The 16,346-nt window shown below is 45.7% G+C and overlaps 1 protein-coding gene across 1 annotated transcript in view; it reads right to left on the reverse strand.

Annotated features, from left to right (window-relative positions):
• MAST2 (microtubule associated serine/threonine kinase 2) overlaps positions 1 to 10,264 on the reverse strand; it is a gene marked incomplete at its 5' end in the record, with an annotated part of 188,223 nt that extends 177,959 nt beyond the window's left edge. Inside the window, one exon of the mRNA XM_084266399.1 lies at positions 10,064 to 10,264. Within this exon, the coding sequence (XP_084122525.1) occupies positions 10,064 to 10,264 (201 nt within the window). The remainder of the gene's footprint in view (positions 1 to 10,063) is intronic.
• Between the last annotated feature and the right edge of the window lie 6,082 nt (positions 10,265 to 16,346).

Raw genomic sequence — 16,346 nt, forward strand, 5'->3', positions numbered from 1 at the left:
AGTTTTGCCAATTTGTGTACTTGCTTTGTAATGACAAATTGTGTTTTAAGAAAGAACACAGAGAAACGCAACTTAATGATTCTCATCTGTATGTTCTTCAATATCAACAGAGGCAAACGCAAGTTTAATAACTGGAAATCAGGACGCTGAGGGAGACAGGCAGCCTTCCTGGAAACATAGAACCACACTTAAACAATTTGTAGAGTATAAACTAGGTGTGTGTGCAGTCCTTCTGCATGTGTATGACTCTGAGTGTCATGAAAAAAGCATGTATGAAAGCAGGAATATCAAGTTCCAGGTAGCATACAGAGCACCAAGGAAGGTTTATCAGAAAAATGCACTTTTTAAAATCATCCTTATTGAGCTCAAAGCGTGACAGACACCTGTTTGAAAGATAAAAGAACATGCTTGAGCATCAATTAGTCAATCTGACAAGTATGGACTACATTTCATAAAAATCTTCCAGCTTCCTGAAATGCAGCCACAGTACGTTTCACAAGTTCTCATCCCCCAGACAGTACCAAATTACCCTGACTCCTCAGCAGATGTACCTTTTGCACCTAGGTTTTGTTGGGCTTGGATTAAGAAAAGACAACAAAGTTTCTCAAGTTTGGGTCCAACCACACACTTAGCTTGGCCTTTTAATAAAACTGCTTTCTATATGCTGCAGGCCAGCAACTGCTCAGCACTGCAGTCATCCTGTGCTTTGTCTTCTGTCATGAAAAGACAAACTGATCTGGTAACTCTTCCATCAAACCCAATATGGGAAAAAATCAACAGGGACTGCAGGATCTAAACATTTATTTATTTATTTATTATACCCTGATGTGTTAGGAGTAGCACATTGAACTGATGCATGCACATAGTGTATCCTGAGCTAATTTCCCTGAGACAGCTCACAGTCACTGCTTGGACAAGCAGAATGCAACCTTGGGTAAGCAACAAACCTTAAGTGTTACTGGAAACCTGTCTTGAATGGCTTGCTGGATGTCTGGAACATGGGCAAATAATGGGAGCAGCACTCTAAGTGCACTGAAATTCAGCTTATTATAATTATTAAGTATTTTTACTATTAGCAGAATTAGCTTAGATGCCAAACACCTACAGTAAAAGTGTTTGAGAAATACTAGCATGACGCAGTAAAGGCCAAAATAAACATTATCCAAGTGTCATTCAATTAAGTAGTTCAGTAACTTACTCTGGCTTTGTACTCCCAGAAGCATTTATAGGGGATTATTTGCCACATTGTGTAGCAAAACACATTAGAGCAAGTCTTCCTATACATACAGATCATGAAGACATGTGTGGACTGCAACAGCACCAGAAATTACATCCCAAAGTCCTCACAGTCCAACCTTAACAGTGCTATCCTGCTCCTGGAAATGTCAACAGGTACACAGCGTGTTTTAAATCACCCTGCTTTTACATCCATTAAAGTCCAGATGAACTAAAAGGTTTCAAAAACTACTTTATTGTTAAATTGCTTATTATATGCATAACAAAAGGTAAAAATATTTAAGGTAGAGTTCTAATAGCAAAGGTATGATTTTTTTTCCTTGAATGGAACAGAGCATTATCCTATTTTCCATGTAAATAAGGGGTCTCCATTAGTGCTGGTGGAAATCCAAATAGCAAAAAACTAGCAAACTAGATAGCAAGGTTTTTTGTTATTGCTGGGGTTTCAGTCTTCAACCCTCTTCTCTCACTGCACTGTAATTTCTGAGAGATTGTTAATTTTAGGGCTTATGGGACCTAAGCTAAGTTAGATAACACACTATCACCAAAAATACAGATTAGAGGAAGAGCAAGGAAAAAGGAGTAAAATGTTTTAAAGCAAGATGTAACAACAGAGCTACCTCATTACAAACCCAGCAAGGCCTTCAGATCTTTCTACTACAGTGAGATCAGTATCAACTTCCCACACCTCACAGTGACATCTATCAAGACATCAAAAAAATTAGTGCACCTGGAAGATTTTTCTACTTCCCTGTAAAAAGGCAAAAGTTTGATTCAACTTCCTCTTCCAAATAGCAGCATTTTACCAGGCTCCACAAAAAGACACTAATCACAGCACATGGTTAGTTGATGTGGAAAGGGAATCGTTAAGACTTTACATGACCTGTTTAGCTACTGTGGTTCTTGAGGAACAAGGTCTTGATGGGTGATAAGGCTTTCTGGCTTAGTCTCAAACAGTTCACTGACGTGGGATCTTCACTGCTTCCTTAGCTTCAGCTACTCAGGTTCCATGAAGAATTAAGTAAGAGTTAAAAAAAGCCCTTTTATTATAAATAAATGCCTATCACTGTAATAATCCACTGCGTTTCTTATAAACACCAAAGCTGTGGTGGCTTACAGAGCACAACAGGCAGTTTGGGCAATAAAAGTAACTTATCTGATAAAAATAAATAGCTGCCTCTTTTAGAGGCTCTAAGATCTACCAGCAAGACAACATTCACATTCTTTGCACTGCAAGAAGGCATGTGAGCTTCCTCCAGAAGCCAACTCACAGGCATAAAGTCGGTACCACACAGCCATTCCTTCAACACAGTACCCATGGATACCCCTTGGTTTCTCAAAGCCTAGCCATGAACATATGCCCACTCTTTCTGAGTGCGTTGTAGCCTTGGACATCACCCCTCTGGCACACCCTGGACAGCATCCCACCCCTCAAGTGCTCTGTAACAAATGCTAAGCAGCAGCAGCTTTTCCCTAACACTGTAAGTAGTCCCACACCCAAACCAGACACTTCTGGTAAGACTTCTCTTGGCTCCTTCACTTCTGTACGTGTTTTGGACAAGAAACACAGCTCACTGCTGAACTTGGGTGTAAATAATCAGCAATGTGAACACCTAGGTATTCATAAGCTCTCCACAGCCTGCTTAGCTATTCTAATATTCAAGGTATTAAATTAATGTGGCTAATACACAATGTTTGCTCTTAGTCCTCACTTGTGGCAGGAAATTGAATCCTCACATGGGTGAGCTCAATCATCTAAGCTGCAGAGGCAATGCCCACCTACTTAGTGATTTACACAAATCGATTTAAGCAATTTAGGTTTGCCATTAATATTCAGCTTTGAGGGAGGTGATGTATTTATTCTGCCAGGCCAAGGAAGTGCCATATGCCTTTTGGCTCTATTTTGCTGTTATCTAACAAGCCCACGGCAGAACTGGACACTTGACTCTACATCCCTTTTGAGTGCCTCTAGATCAATCTTTTGGCTCAATTTTGTTATTATCCAACAAGCACACTGCAGAATTGATCGCTTGATGCTATTCCCCTTAGCCTGCTTTTAGATGACTCCCTTCTCCTGTCACTTCCCCCCCTCCTTATACTTCTATAGTATGAAAATAAAAGTGAACTCAGAGCAACATGTTGCCAGCAGCTGCCATTGCTGCCCGATCAAAACACAGAAAGGCAAAACGATGGCTGCTAGAGAAGCCAAGCACAAGTAGCTCTGACATCAACAGGAATCAGCTTCTGGAAGGCAGCAAGGCAGACCTATGGGAGATTGAGAGGTTTGTTCTTCCTGGCTCCTTTTTCTCGCCTCCTTAGGCAAAGGGGAAAGAAAACAGAAGGACACACACATGCCATAGGGACCAACTCCTTCTTCCACAGCTATGCTCTGGTTTCTTCACTACTTGTATTTCTACAGAGAAAGGGAAAAACTTAAAAAATGAAACTCCAAATTCTTGCCAGTCAACCATACACTCTGGACTCCGGCTGACCACATTAGAAGCCTCACAGGCTAGAGCTTGGCATCTTTGTATTAAAACACAAAAGAAACACCACACAACAAACCCCAAGCTTATTTTTTGCTCTCTTCTCCCTGTAATGAGAAAAAGCTAGACAGCAACAAAGAAAGGGAGAATGGAAAAGGAATTCTGAAGCCTACAAACACTGAGTTTTTCATGGTAAGTCACATCCACAGCTCATAATTTAGGAGTCTTTACCAGTGTCTTCCTTCAGACTTTCCTTAGCTCCCTTGACGAAATGGGCACAGGGCAGAAATGCCCAAATTAAGCTCTGACAGCAATAATACCCCAAAACAGGTAGCTAGAAATATTTCTGTGAACAGGTGGTTCCTGCTGATCTAGAAGATGTCTGCCCTCCATTTCTCCCTTGATAAGAAGCGGCAACGATGCTTACAGAACATATTTGCCTATGTTTAATCTCTATTTGCTTTCATGGAATCTGCAATGTGATTATTAAAAGCTATACTTTATTGCAAATGCACTCTGCACAGCTAGCAATACCTCCATTTGAGACTGCTCATTCCCTTGAATTTTGGAAATAAACTTCCATCTTCTTCAGATGAAGTTTCATCCCAGCTTGTAGGTTTTGATATGAAGTTAGAATAAACAGCTTTGAGTGTCGTGAGCTGTTAAGTCATAGGGTCCATGGCTGAGGAAGCAGGACAGGAGTAGGACAGGAGTTGCAACAGAGCTCTGATGAGCAGCCTGCCTGATGGACAGAGGGGTAGAGAAAGCTTAGAAGAAAAGGGTCAACTAAACTCCAAAAGCTTGCTGCTTCACCTATCAAAGAAAAGGGGAAACTCATAGTAGAAATAACCAAAGAACATCAAACCGTTAGGCATTCTGCACACAGGGCTCATCACAACAGAGGCACGGCCTCTGACAGCGCCAATGGCACCTGAGGGGAAAGAAAGAAAAGAAAATGCTTATTATATTTGAAGGGCAAAAGTTCTGATTGGGAAGTAAGAAAGATCTCTTCAGTGTCCAGGCTTGCCAGGGAGAAAGGGAAGCATGGTAACAGCTTCTTCGCAGCTGTGGAGACAAAACAAATCTGACTAGCACTCTGGGGTTTGGCCAGGTTCTCCCTGCGCATCACTGGTGGCTTTCCAAAGCAACAAACAGGGTGAGAAGATGCCATTCCTCAAGGAAAAAATAAAAACATAAAGACAGCAAGCAGGGAATGGGGAATAAGCTTTCTAACCTAATATTTACAAGTAGTCTTTGAGCATTTTGCATGATGTCCCGAACACAGGGAGCAGAAATAGCCACACAGACATAATGTTACAAAACTCTCTCACAGGACACACCCAGCTGCAGTAACACAGTCCCCACACTGTAAAAGGACAGGCATCAAAGAGGAGTGGAAAAGCAACCCTGCCTGTGATCACACTATTCCAGGCTGCTGTCAGGATACCACCTCTTTTTGGTACACACGCTCCAAGAACACCCGGGGAAGGCACCAAGTGCCAGAAGCGAAAGCGCCCGGTGCCTCCTGATCCAACTGAAGACAGGCTTTACATCTCAAACACTTACACACAGAGAAGGTATCAGACAGGTGAGAACTCTAACTGCCTGTGCAGGCATATTCCACAGCTGAAAGCTGGACATTAGACAAAACAAGCCATGAAATAAGAAGTGGTTTAGTTTCCTAACTGCAGGAATAATTAAACATTGGCAGAGATTTCCAGAAGAGGTGACAGACACGCCGTGATCTAAGGCTAAGATAAGATCAATTTCCAAGAGAGGTGTTTTAATTTGTCTTTCAGGAAAGCTGCACAGCCTGCACATGGGGGAAATCACACCGGAGAACCACAGTCAGCAGCTTTGGCTTTGGGACACACAGATCTACAAAGTTTCAAAGGCACAGGGAAAGAAAGGAATACCTCTGCTACTCTCAGACAGTTCCAAAGGACTGTAGAAGTTAAGTGACATGATTGTAAGTCATTTTACCTTGTTCAAAGCCCAGGAAGAACTTTCTATCCACACAAGTGACAATAGGTCCTATCTGGGGAACAGGAAAGGTCTCCCTCCTTCAGGCACATCAACATTTAAAGCTGGAGATCGCCTCTTGCACTAACCACCCTACAGAAAGGGCTCCCCCAACACAAAACTAATCTGGCCTAAGGAGGCTTTTCATTTTCCTCTACATTAGGTATGCAGCTTGCCTGTTAGATTCAGACAAACATTTCCCACACAAGCAGCAGGGGAGCCTCCAAGTTCAGCAACATTTCAGCCCAATTCTTCAACAGCAGCCAAGCTCAACTTTATACAAGACAACGGGTGCAGTTAACCTCAAATCCCACCCTCTACAACTTGCAGCCCAGTCCCTCTACCAACCCCTTGAACTACTTGTTGAGATTCTGCTACCGTTATCCCCTCCACCTCCTTATTATCCTACAAAATTACAAAGTCATGGAATCTACCCATAAATCCTCTCCTGTCTCCAGTCGTCCACAGCAAGAGGAGAGGGCAGCTTGACAGAAGTGAGGGTAAAATGCTGTCAACCACAGAGTGTTTCTGTTCCCTCACCTGGTCAAACCTCCAGGCAGTACCTACAAGGTTCCCTGGATGCCCTGAGAGCACAGAACCCCTTTAGTTCAGGGACAGTCAATGCTCAGCATCCTCTGATTTTACTCTTTTGACCCTCAACCTCCAGCCCCCTAGACTTGCCACAATACTTTGGCTTTCCCTCTATCTGCCTATTCTCCCCCTGCTTTCAGAGGAAGGCCAGATTTAGATTTGTTAGGGCCAGGCTAACACCCACTTCTCATGGAAAAAAAATATAAAAATAGCAAAGTCATTCCCTACAGACAAGTAAAGAGAAGCATCATGAACTTGCCTTACACTAGTGTTCTCCTAGACAGTGGTTCATTTCAGCTGTTTTCCTTGGGAGGATGCAGCCTGTTTAATAACCTTTGCTAGATCCCTCATCCTCTGAATGCTTTATCACATCCCTTGGCAAAAAAGACACCACATACACACAGTACCTTTGCATGGAGATCCACCTATTTAAGCCTGACTCCTAGATTAATGCAAGAGAAAACAGTCAACTGCTGTTCACCCTCACTTGATGAAACTAAACGGACATGGGATGGGAAGGCAATTCCAGTATAAATTAGCTGATATGGATAGGAAAGAAGTTGGAGCAACTGGCCTTTTTCCCAAAAAAAGAATCACCAGTGGAGTCCCACAAGGATCTGTTCTGGAATCAACACCTTCAACTTTTTAAAGCAAAATCTAGAAAAGAAGCTTAACAGAGTTTGCTGACAAGGTCTAAAGTTATTCAAGGTTGCAAAAGAGATGGCCAAAGATCTGAAGACAACCTTAATGATATCATTTAAGTGGGCTGTAAAACAGCAGATAACAGTGAATGTAGATAAGTGTAGAGTGATGCATAGTATAAAAAAAAAAAACCCTAAATTTATATACACAGTGACAAATTCTGAAGTACCTATTACTACTTAAAAGAGTGACTGTAGAGTTATGATAGACAGTTCCACAGAAGTGCCAACTCACTGCTTACACGTCACCAAGAAAAAGCAGGTAGAAGAATAAAACCTAATATGCTATCTGGGTTTACAGAGTGTCATACACTGAAATGCTGCAGCCAGTCCTGGTTATTGCTCCCCAAACCTGTTGCTCCGATTCCTGCATCACCATCCCCAGCCAGAAACACACCTGCAAAAGGTGCAATGACAAGGGCAGAGTCACGTCTTTCTAAAATGCCCCTGGAAAAGTCACAAGGATAGTAAATAAAAGTTATCAAGCTGTAAGCCATGCAGAATATCACGGATTCTCTTTTCCCCCTGCTGTTTCCAATACAAGAATTAACAAACAAGGCATGAAAGAAGCAGGTAGGAAGTTTAAAACCAAACAAAAAGAAGTGGGTTTTCCACACAACATGTGTTTAAGCTTTACAACACTCAGCTACAGGATGGTGTGGATGCTACAAGTATACATGGCTTCAAATACTGATTGGACAAATCCATAGAAAAAAAAAAAACCCTCTGAGGGCACTAAAAACAAATATCACCTCTAGTTCCGGAAACCTGTGAGCCACAAATTACTGGAGGCTGGGAGAGGTATTTCCTCAATATACACTATACTCTTCTCCAAGCATCTGCTTTTGGCAGCTTAGAGAGGCAGGATACTGGGCTGGAGGGATCTTTAATGTGACTGAGTACAGTCATTTTTATGTTCTTACGTAACTCATAAAAAAGTGAAAACATCAGTCGTAGGTACACACCGGGTATAAAAGCACGGCACATTAAAGGACCAGAGTTTCAAAGGCCTGAAGGTCTACAGTGATTAACTATTACAGTCATGGTTTGATAAGTACCTCTTCCAACACTGGAGTAGCTTAATCTCTCCCCCCAACCACAAACTTGTACAAATGTATGGCAAACAAACTGTGAAATCTGAATTTACCTCAGAAGGGTTCCCTGCAGCTGTGCACACTGTTGCACTGGTACAGCTGAGCATACAGGCTTGGAAACACGAGGGCTACTTAACTCAGAAGTGGCCCCAAAGGAAGTATTTGTCAAGCTACAAGCTGCATCAGTGGAAATGGAGTATCACATTGCCTTTGCATCTCAGAAGGCCCTTTCCACTACGTCCACACTACCAACTCCTGATGTTTAAATACTGAACTAAAGACAGAAATGCTGTGAATAGACGTATTCGTCCTGTTTATTAAGTGTGTACAACGTATCTGCTTATTCCCAGCTGCCTACAGCGTTTACAAAGCCTCAGCCACTTCACATGGGAAAGGGGAGAGGGGATGAGAGGTTCTCCTTGGAAGTTTGGGGGGCGTCTCGCACTGGCTGAGTAGGCGGCTTCTGAACTTTAGCTGCAAAACTCCTCACAGACTCCATCACACCGAGCGCTCGCCAGCATGTAAAGATCTGAAGCTGAAAATCACATCAGGAGTTAGTCAGAGCACCCAAGCTAAAAACAAACCGGCTGTACCTCCCATCAACAAGCCCAGTGCCTCTCAAAAACTGGCATTTCTGAATGCTCAGCCTTTCCCATTTTGCCACAATGAGATGGTTTTGGTGAAGCTTTCTGAGCATTCAGTGGCATATAGCGTGTTCTCTGTGCATGATTTGCTCTCTTCTTCCAGGATCCAGTCTGAGAAATCGATATACAAGAGATATCCATTAGTCAAAGCCAAAATACTAGTCTCCTGTAATTGCAGGCAATGTAATAGAGTTTTTCTAGAAAAAAAAAACTAAGAAATTGTATATTTTTTAAAAGAGGAAACCTGTGCACCTGCAACAGTGATGTGAAGGTAAAAGACATTTTTGACAAGAAAGGTCAAAGAACATAGCTTTTGATTTTGCTCCTGAAAGTGGGAAAGCAAAGCACTGAGTTACTACATCCTGGGAGTCTTCAGACTTGTGACACTTTCTCCTTCTCTTAAAGAAAAAAAAAAAGCATTAGTTGCCATCTACCTTTTTAAAAAGTGAGTCTCATCACCCCCATTTTCTTTCCTGTAACGTCAGGAATAGAAAAGCACACAGAGGGAAAAGTTCAGTGCCTCTTGGCTCCCTCATCCCTGCAGCCCTAAGCAGCAACCAGCAGACCCGGTTTTTGTGGGGGTGGAAGACATGAATGTGGACACCTTGAACTCGCACGCTCTGGCTTTTAACAGGCTTATGGCTTTTCAAACACCCGCAACGGCACATTTCCTAAACAAACCGCTTCTTACGGTAAGAATGAAGACCCAACGAATGCCGGTAACCGCATCGTAATTAACGCCGCTGGAAGAAGTGACCTACAGAAGGTTACAGGCAAGAAGCGTTCAGCCGTTACTGAAACCGGCACCCGGGCAGCAGGAGCTCGATTTCACGGCATCCTCCCTGCGCGCTGCCCGGCAGCATCCCCGGCACCAGCGCTGCCCCGCCACTCACTCGCCGCCAGCCGACCACCCAGCCTACCCCGTCCCTCTTCTGGGAGCATCTACCCGAGGGAGCGCTGCCACCCCAGGGGATGCTCCGAGGCGCGGTCTCGACAAGCGCCGCCGCACGCAGCGCGGCACGCAGCACCCCCCCCCCCCACCTCCACTGCCGCGACCCCTCCCGCCGAGCCCAGCGCCGCTCCAGACACCCGCGCCGGCCGCCCTCCCCGCCGCCCGGAGCCGCGGGAGCCCCCGCCCGGGCCAGGCGCAGCCCTGTCCCGCAGCCCGGGCGGGCGCCGAGGGCGGCACCGCCGGGCACCCCCGCCACGCGGGGCGCGTCTCCATGCCAACGGCCGCCGAGGCCGCTTCCTCCCCCCCCCCGCCCCCGGCCCCACGCCCCGGCTTTTACCCTCTCCAGCGCCTCCCGGCAAGGCGCCCCCGCGGCCCTGGCGTCCTCCGGCTCCTTCCTGCCGCCGCCGCCCCCCAGCAGGGTGGCTCTCCGCTCCGCCGCCGTAGCGGCCACCGCCCGCCCGTGCTCTCTCCGCGGCGGCGGCGGAGGCGGCGGCGGCGGCGGCGCCGCTTTGTCCCCCCGGGAGCGGCCCTTCCTCATCGCGGCGGCTTCTTCTCAGCGGCGGCTGCGGCGCGACTTGGGCCCCCGCGGTGTGGAGCCGGCCATGGCAGGCGGGACTCAGGGAGAGCCGGGGCGGTGGCGCCGCCACCACCACCACCGTCGCCGCCACCACCTGCGTGCGGGGCGCAGGGACATGCCCGCACGCCGCCGCTGCCGCCGCTCCCGCCTGTCAGGGAGCGCGGGCGCAGCGGCTGCCGCGGCGCCGCCCCCAGCACCCCCCCGCCCTCCTGTTCCCCCGCCCTCCGCCGCCGCCGCCTATCGCGAGAGCAGCGGCCTCGCGGCGGGGGAAGAGGCGCGAGACTTCGGGGGAGGAAAGGCGGGGAGCGCGCGAGATTTGTCACGAGGGGCGGGCGGGAGGTGCGAGGCGGGAACGGGCGCGGGGCGGCGGGGGCGGGGGGGGCGCGTGGAGGGGCGGGCGGGCGGCACCGGTGCCGCCCGCCCGCCCCTCCACGCCCCCCCCCCCCGCCGCCCCGCCCCTCAGAACGGAGGAATAACCCGCGGCGGATGGGGGCGGGGGGTGTTCCTCCCGTAGGGCTTCCCTGGGGGGGTCCGCAGAGGCACGGAGCTGCCCCCGCTGCGGTGGCAAAGGGATGCTCGGGGGGGGGCGGGACGCAGGCTGAGGATGCGCGATGCGGCCGCGGCTCCTGGGGGTGAGGGCAGCGGTCCCGCGCCCATCGCCCGTGTGCCAGGATCGGCTGAGGGGCCCAGCAGCGACCAGCTTCTGATTGAGCGATACGTTACACTGCTGAGCAGATTGGTATAGATGCAGCTTAAGAGACAATTCATTAATAGCAATTCATAGCACTCAGGTGACTGGACGGGGGTCTGCAGGCAGCCCCCAGCAAGAGCACGGAGCCGCACCAGCTGCACCACCAAGTGCTACAGCCCATGTCCAGGGGGAGCGAGGCCCATCAGGGAGCGGGTTAAGATGCAGTTCAGCCTCTCCTGGGTAGGAAAGACAAACCCCCAGAGATTCGTTACCTGGAGGAGCCATCAGAGCACAATATCGTCATCTCGCGTTTCATCTTAACAATTCACACCCTCTTGGCATTTTTGTCTTGGCAAGTTACTCCCCGAGGGTGCAAGTTACCGGTTTCTGCATGCATTTTTCACAAAAGCAACTTCAAAGTTGTCTCTTTTTCATCACTCTGGTGTAGTCGGGAACCTCGCTCCTGCTGCACAAAAACAAGTCTTTCGTCCTCTGTACCAAGCTCATACATCTTCAACCAGAAGCCTGAGTTCATAAATTTTTCATTCATTTTGTACAAACAAAAGACAACAGAAATAAACTTTCAAACGATTTATTGATGCAGATGAGGGGGGGAACATTTTTAAATAACTATTAGGAATATTTACATTCTTGCCGAAAACTATTTCAGGGTGCTGGGTTAGTCACAGAGACCTTTTTCCATCGTAATTGTATATGATAGAGGCGGACAACCATGTGGAATTTCCCAGCTGGGAACCTTGCCCTAACAATGTAAATAATGCAAATTTATGGGATCTTGGCATCCGTGATAATGTGAGCCTATTAGGATGGCACGGTGCCTCGTCATAATTTGGCTGGATCTTTGCCGTGTTGCAACACGGATGCCAATTAGTTATTTGCTGGTTATGGCCCGTGGGCCACCTTGCACTAGCTCACACCTGTTCACTTCGTGTGCCAAAAAAAGGATTCGTGGCTACAGGAAGGAAAGTCACAAGGAGGAGCTGAATAACGCTACCTGCCTTGGGAACACATTAAAACCAAGTCTCCAGGTGTTAGCTTTAGATAGACTTGGAAACACTTGCTGCCTTCAGGTTCAGTCTTTTGCTCAAAGCAATTTAAACATCTTTTTGATCACTCCAAATCTAAAAACTGTTTGGGGGTTAACAGGGTATTTTGCCTGTGAAAATGCTGTGTTCGGTTTGATCTGGATTATTTATTTCTCTGTTTAATTAGTATTTTGCACTCAAAATGTCTTTCCAATACTTCTGAAACAAGAGAACGGCGAGGTTTCGTGTCGAAGGAATAGGAAAAACACTCCTCATTTTACCAATTCTCCCATATTTTTTCCATTTAAACTTGTCACTGAACATGACCTGAATCTGCAGCCCAATCTGAGTGACCTGATTTTTCTTTTCTGTATGAGCTAGTATTTCTGAACTGGGTTGCTGTTTTTCCTAACTTTAGATAAAAGTGAACGAATCATGACAGGCTTGGCAGGGAAAAGGCATACAAATGAGTAACGCAGAGCGTGGTGTGATGCCACACCTATAGCTCACCGTGTTCCTCTCCAGAAATGTCACATCCAAAAAAGATAGAAGAGCAATTAATACAGGCTTATAAAGGGGCTGATTCTTATGTTTATCCAGACTGACTATCACACAGCAAAAGCTGAGGAGCACAGAGAAACTGTGTAGCTCACCTTCTTGCCAACACTTAGCTAACACTCGATTAATTCTGGTTCTCTTTGCACTTCCAGATACTTCCTTTCCCCGGCTCCCACCTCCCATTTGCTCCATATAAAGAACATCTCAGTGTGCCCTTCTGCCTCAGAAGGTAGCTGAAGCGATGCTGTCCAGGAAGAGTTGCCTTCCGTTCTTCTCTATCTGGTGTAAAGGGATTTTAAACCACAAGGTCTAGTCCAGCTTATTCCATAATGTTTTCTGAAATGACGTAAATCCATCCGCAGCGTTTTTATGACTGCTGAGCACACAGCTACAGCAGTAATTCTTGGAGCTGGAATAGAAATAGCATGAAGCTGTGAGGTTAAAACTTCTTTATTCCAAGCAGAATAGAAAAGGCTTAATAGTGGATGTTATTAGGGTGCTGCTGAGGAAGAGAATTTCCTCTACAAAATGAAATCCTTAACTTGATCATTTGTATTCCTATTAAATCGGAGCATTTAGCACAAAGCCCATCTGATCACCTATTTTCACTGTTTCCAAGGCAGAGCCACATCCCTTATGCCACCAAACCAGTATTATCGCTACGGCTGGTCATTTGTCATTCTGCTCACACCACGCACATAATCTTCACACAGCATTTCTGCTCTGTATGAGAGGGAGGAAATGGCTTCGGTTGTTCTGCATGTTAAGTTGTCACGCACCTTCTGTTAGTGACCCAGTTCTAATGGTATTCACAGAGGAGTTTGGGTCTTTACACTGGAATGCTAATGTTTGACAATTAGCATCATGCAGTCAGCCCAGGAGAGGGCACGGTGCTTTGGGATGTTGTGCTATACCTGTGCAGAATGTCAGCAGTGGCAAGTAATTACATAGGCTGCACGTCATCATTGCCATAGCTTCTGGCTATTTCCCCACCTTCATGCCCATGACAGCATTCTTTTTTCAGAATTCACTGAAAAAAACCCCTGTGTGATACAACTGAATGATAACAGTTATGAGGAAGATTAAAAATAAGGGTAAAAAGCAGTTATGTGAACTGCAGGAAGAGTGTGATTTGTTAGGAAAAGCTGTGACAGAGCCTAACTGATTGTTCTTTATAAAGTGATGCAGCATTTTGTTCTGCAAAAAGCAAGACACCAATTCCAGCTCTGCCAGGCTAACCAAGCAACATGTGCTGCCTGTGCAGCTGAGACTGGCAGCCACAAAGCACAGCTCCCCACTGCCACCCCTAAGCTCCAGGGAAATGGTAAGAAATTGAGGTTTCTCCAAAACAATGCAGAATTAGTAAACCTGGGACCCTGGCAAAATCTAGGCAAAATTTACTCATGATCTGAATCTGGTGAGGTCTGTTATTTGAGAAGTTCTGCATGAGACATTTGTGTAATTAATAAAAATGCTCGTAGCTACACAAGGACTTTTTACAGGAAGGATATAAATACTCATGTTTCAAGGCACAAATTTATCCCTGATTTACAGAGAATTAGGAAGAAATTTCTTCTAGGAAGGTTATTCCATAAAAGTACATTAGACGGTACATTATTCCAGTGCATCTTCCCTGGGAACTACTACTATTAGTCAGCCTTAAGGACAGAATAATGAAGTAAACCAACTGAAAACCTCATCCAGGGTGGCCATTACTAAATCTAGATACAATAAAAGTCCAGTCCTAACTGGATACGATTTGTTTTCCAATCGTTATTTTTCTTCTTTATATACCATGAAGGACATACATCCTTGTTTGCAGCGGTGCAGTATGTCAGAGGGACAGCTTGGCACTGCTGTAACCTTGTTCTAGATATTATATTTACATCTGATAAGAAAGTAGAGGACATAAATATGCAAATATATAACAGGAGTTAGAAGTATGACTATGAAGTCTAGGGAGAGCTTAGTGCAATAGCTAAGTTAACAGCACTTCTTAGCAACAAAAGCTCATCAAACACATTACAGCTTCCAGAAAGAGACCAGTGAATATGCTGTTTTCACTGTCAGCTTGGACTTGATGGTACAGCAATTGCCACAGTTGAGCTGTTACCCCTAGGCGTTAGCAGAGTACAAATCATATTTGCATATAAATATGTATATTTGTATTTCTGAAAGTTTCAGAGAGGGAAGCCCATAGGGGATGGAGAGATGCTGGCCAGCAGGAGCAGCATCAGATCCTAAGTGTTGTCACCCTTTCTGTGGGCACACAAAGATGACCTTTAAGAAGGGTTGGGGGGAGGACTGCACATAGTTCTACTGGTACTTATGGAAATGCCTTCCAAATACAAAAAGACAAATACAAGTAAGCAAGCCATGGAATCCAACGTGTGTGCAGTGGAGGCTGGCATCAGCACACCTCAGGAGAATTAACGTGTCTGTATGGAAAGAGAACAGACAGGAAGGTCATAAATACACTGAGACGGGAGTTGGAAGGGAAAGTGGGTTTTGATTGATACAACAGAAACAGGAGCTGTTTGAGGGATGCAGAGAGATGGGATGATGTAAGGAAAGGTATTGGGTAAAAAAAATACCTTTTCCATGAGTCTTATGGTCAGTTCTCTAACCGCAGATTCATCACAGCGTGATGAGTCAAGAATAATAAATCAAGAATGAGATGACATGTATGGGAGTCATACATGAGATGTCTGCAGAGACACTACATGGACCTCAACTGTGTCGTCCTTAAAATGTATCCCTGCTGGGATACTAACAGGAAAAGCTCAGCAATGATTAATCTGGTGGTTTCCAGTCAGTGCCTTTCAGTATGTTGACCAGTATGATCTCATGGTTACCTTGCACTTGCATTATTTGATTTTCTTTGTAGTCCCGTCAGCTCTTAATTTTGATTACAAGGTGTTCAACATAACAATTAAAAAAACACAACCAGAATGCTAACACAATGGGGCTTAGATATTGCCAGTTCTGGCTTAAAGTACTGCCAGTCCTACCCTCCCCTATTTGTCTTTCTCATTGTGCTGGAACACCCTTTTCCGCACAGCAACACAACTCTTCTACAGCTGTGCTCTAAACAGAACAGGAAAATTGGTTTGGCTACAAACACTGGAGGCAGGGGGAAGTGCTGGATGTCTTTCTGCTGGATCAGTTCCCCCATCTGGTTGGAGAAACTGGGTTGTGCCAACGCAGTGGAGGGAAAGGGACAGGACAGGATCAGAGCAGAAGACCAGGCTGGGGGCCATGGCCATCCGTAACCCAGGATGGGCACCAAATACTTTAAACCACCACATCACGACTTTATGCAGAGAAATCTAGGCATTGCCTCTATTCAAATAACAAACAGCCATCATAAAAGTGCAATTAAATAAACCCCCTAGTTTTCATACTCTCCTAAGAAGAAATTCATCATTCATAAGTGACTGTAGAAAAATAAATTGAGTATTAATAGTCAAAATTAGAAACAAGATTGCAGTCGGTTAATTCCAGAGTACAGGTCAAACTGAACCCAGATTTTCTTCATCACTTGGGAGAGCCCACATCACACCACACAGTCAGTAGCTATCCAAACCAGAGCCCATTCTTTGTAGAAAAAAATAACAATAATTGTTCGTGGTTCAAGGAACCTCACAGTAACAGACCAGCAGAATGTGAAAGGCAAATGAAAGACTAGGGCAAAGGAAGAGCATTCAGTTATGCTTTCAACTCAGTAATAAGCTAAAATAAGTAGGTT

This window comes from Gallinula chloropus, assembly GCF_964237585.1.
Source record: "Gallinula chloropus genome assembly, chromosome: 6".
NCBI classification, from domain to species: Eukaryota; Metazoa; Chordata; class Aves; order Gruiformes; family Rallidae; genus Gallinula; species Gallinula chloropus.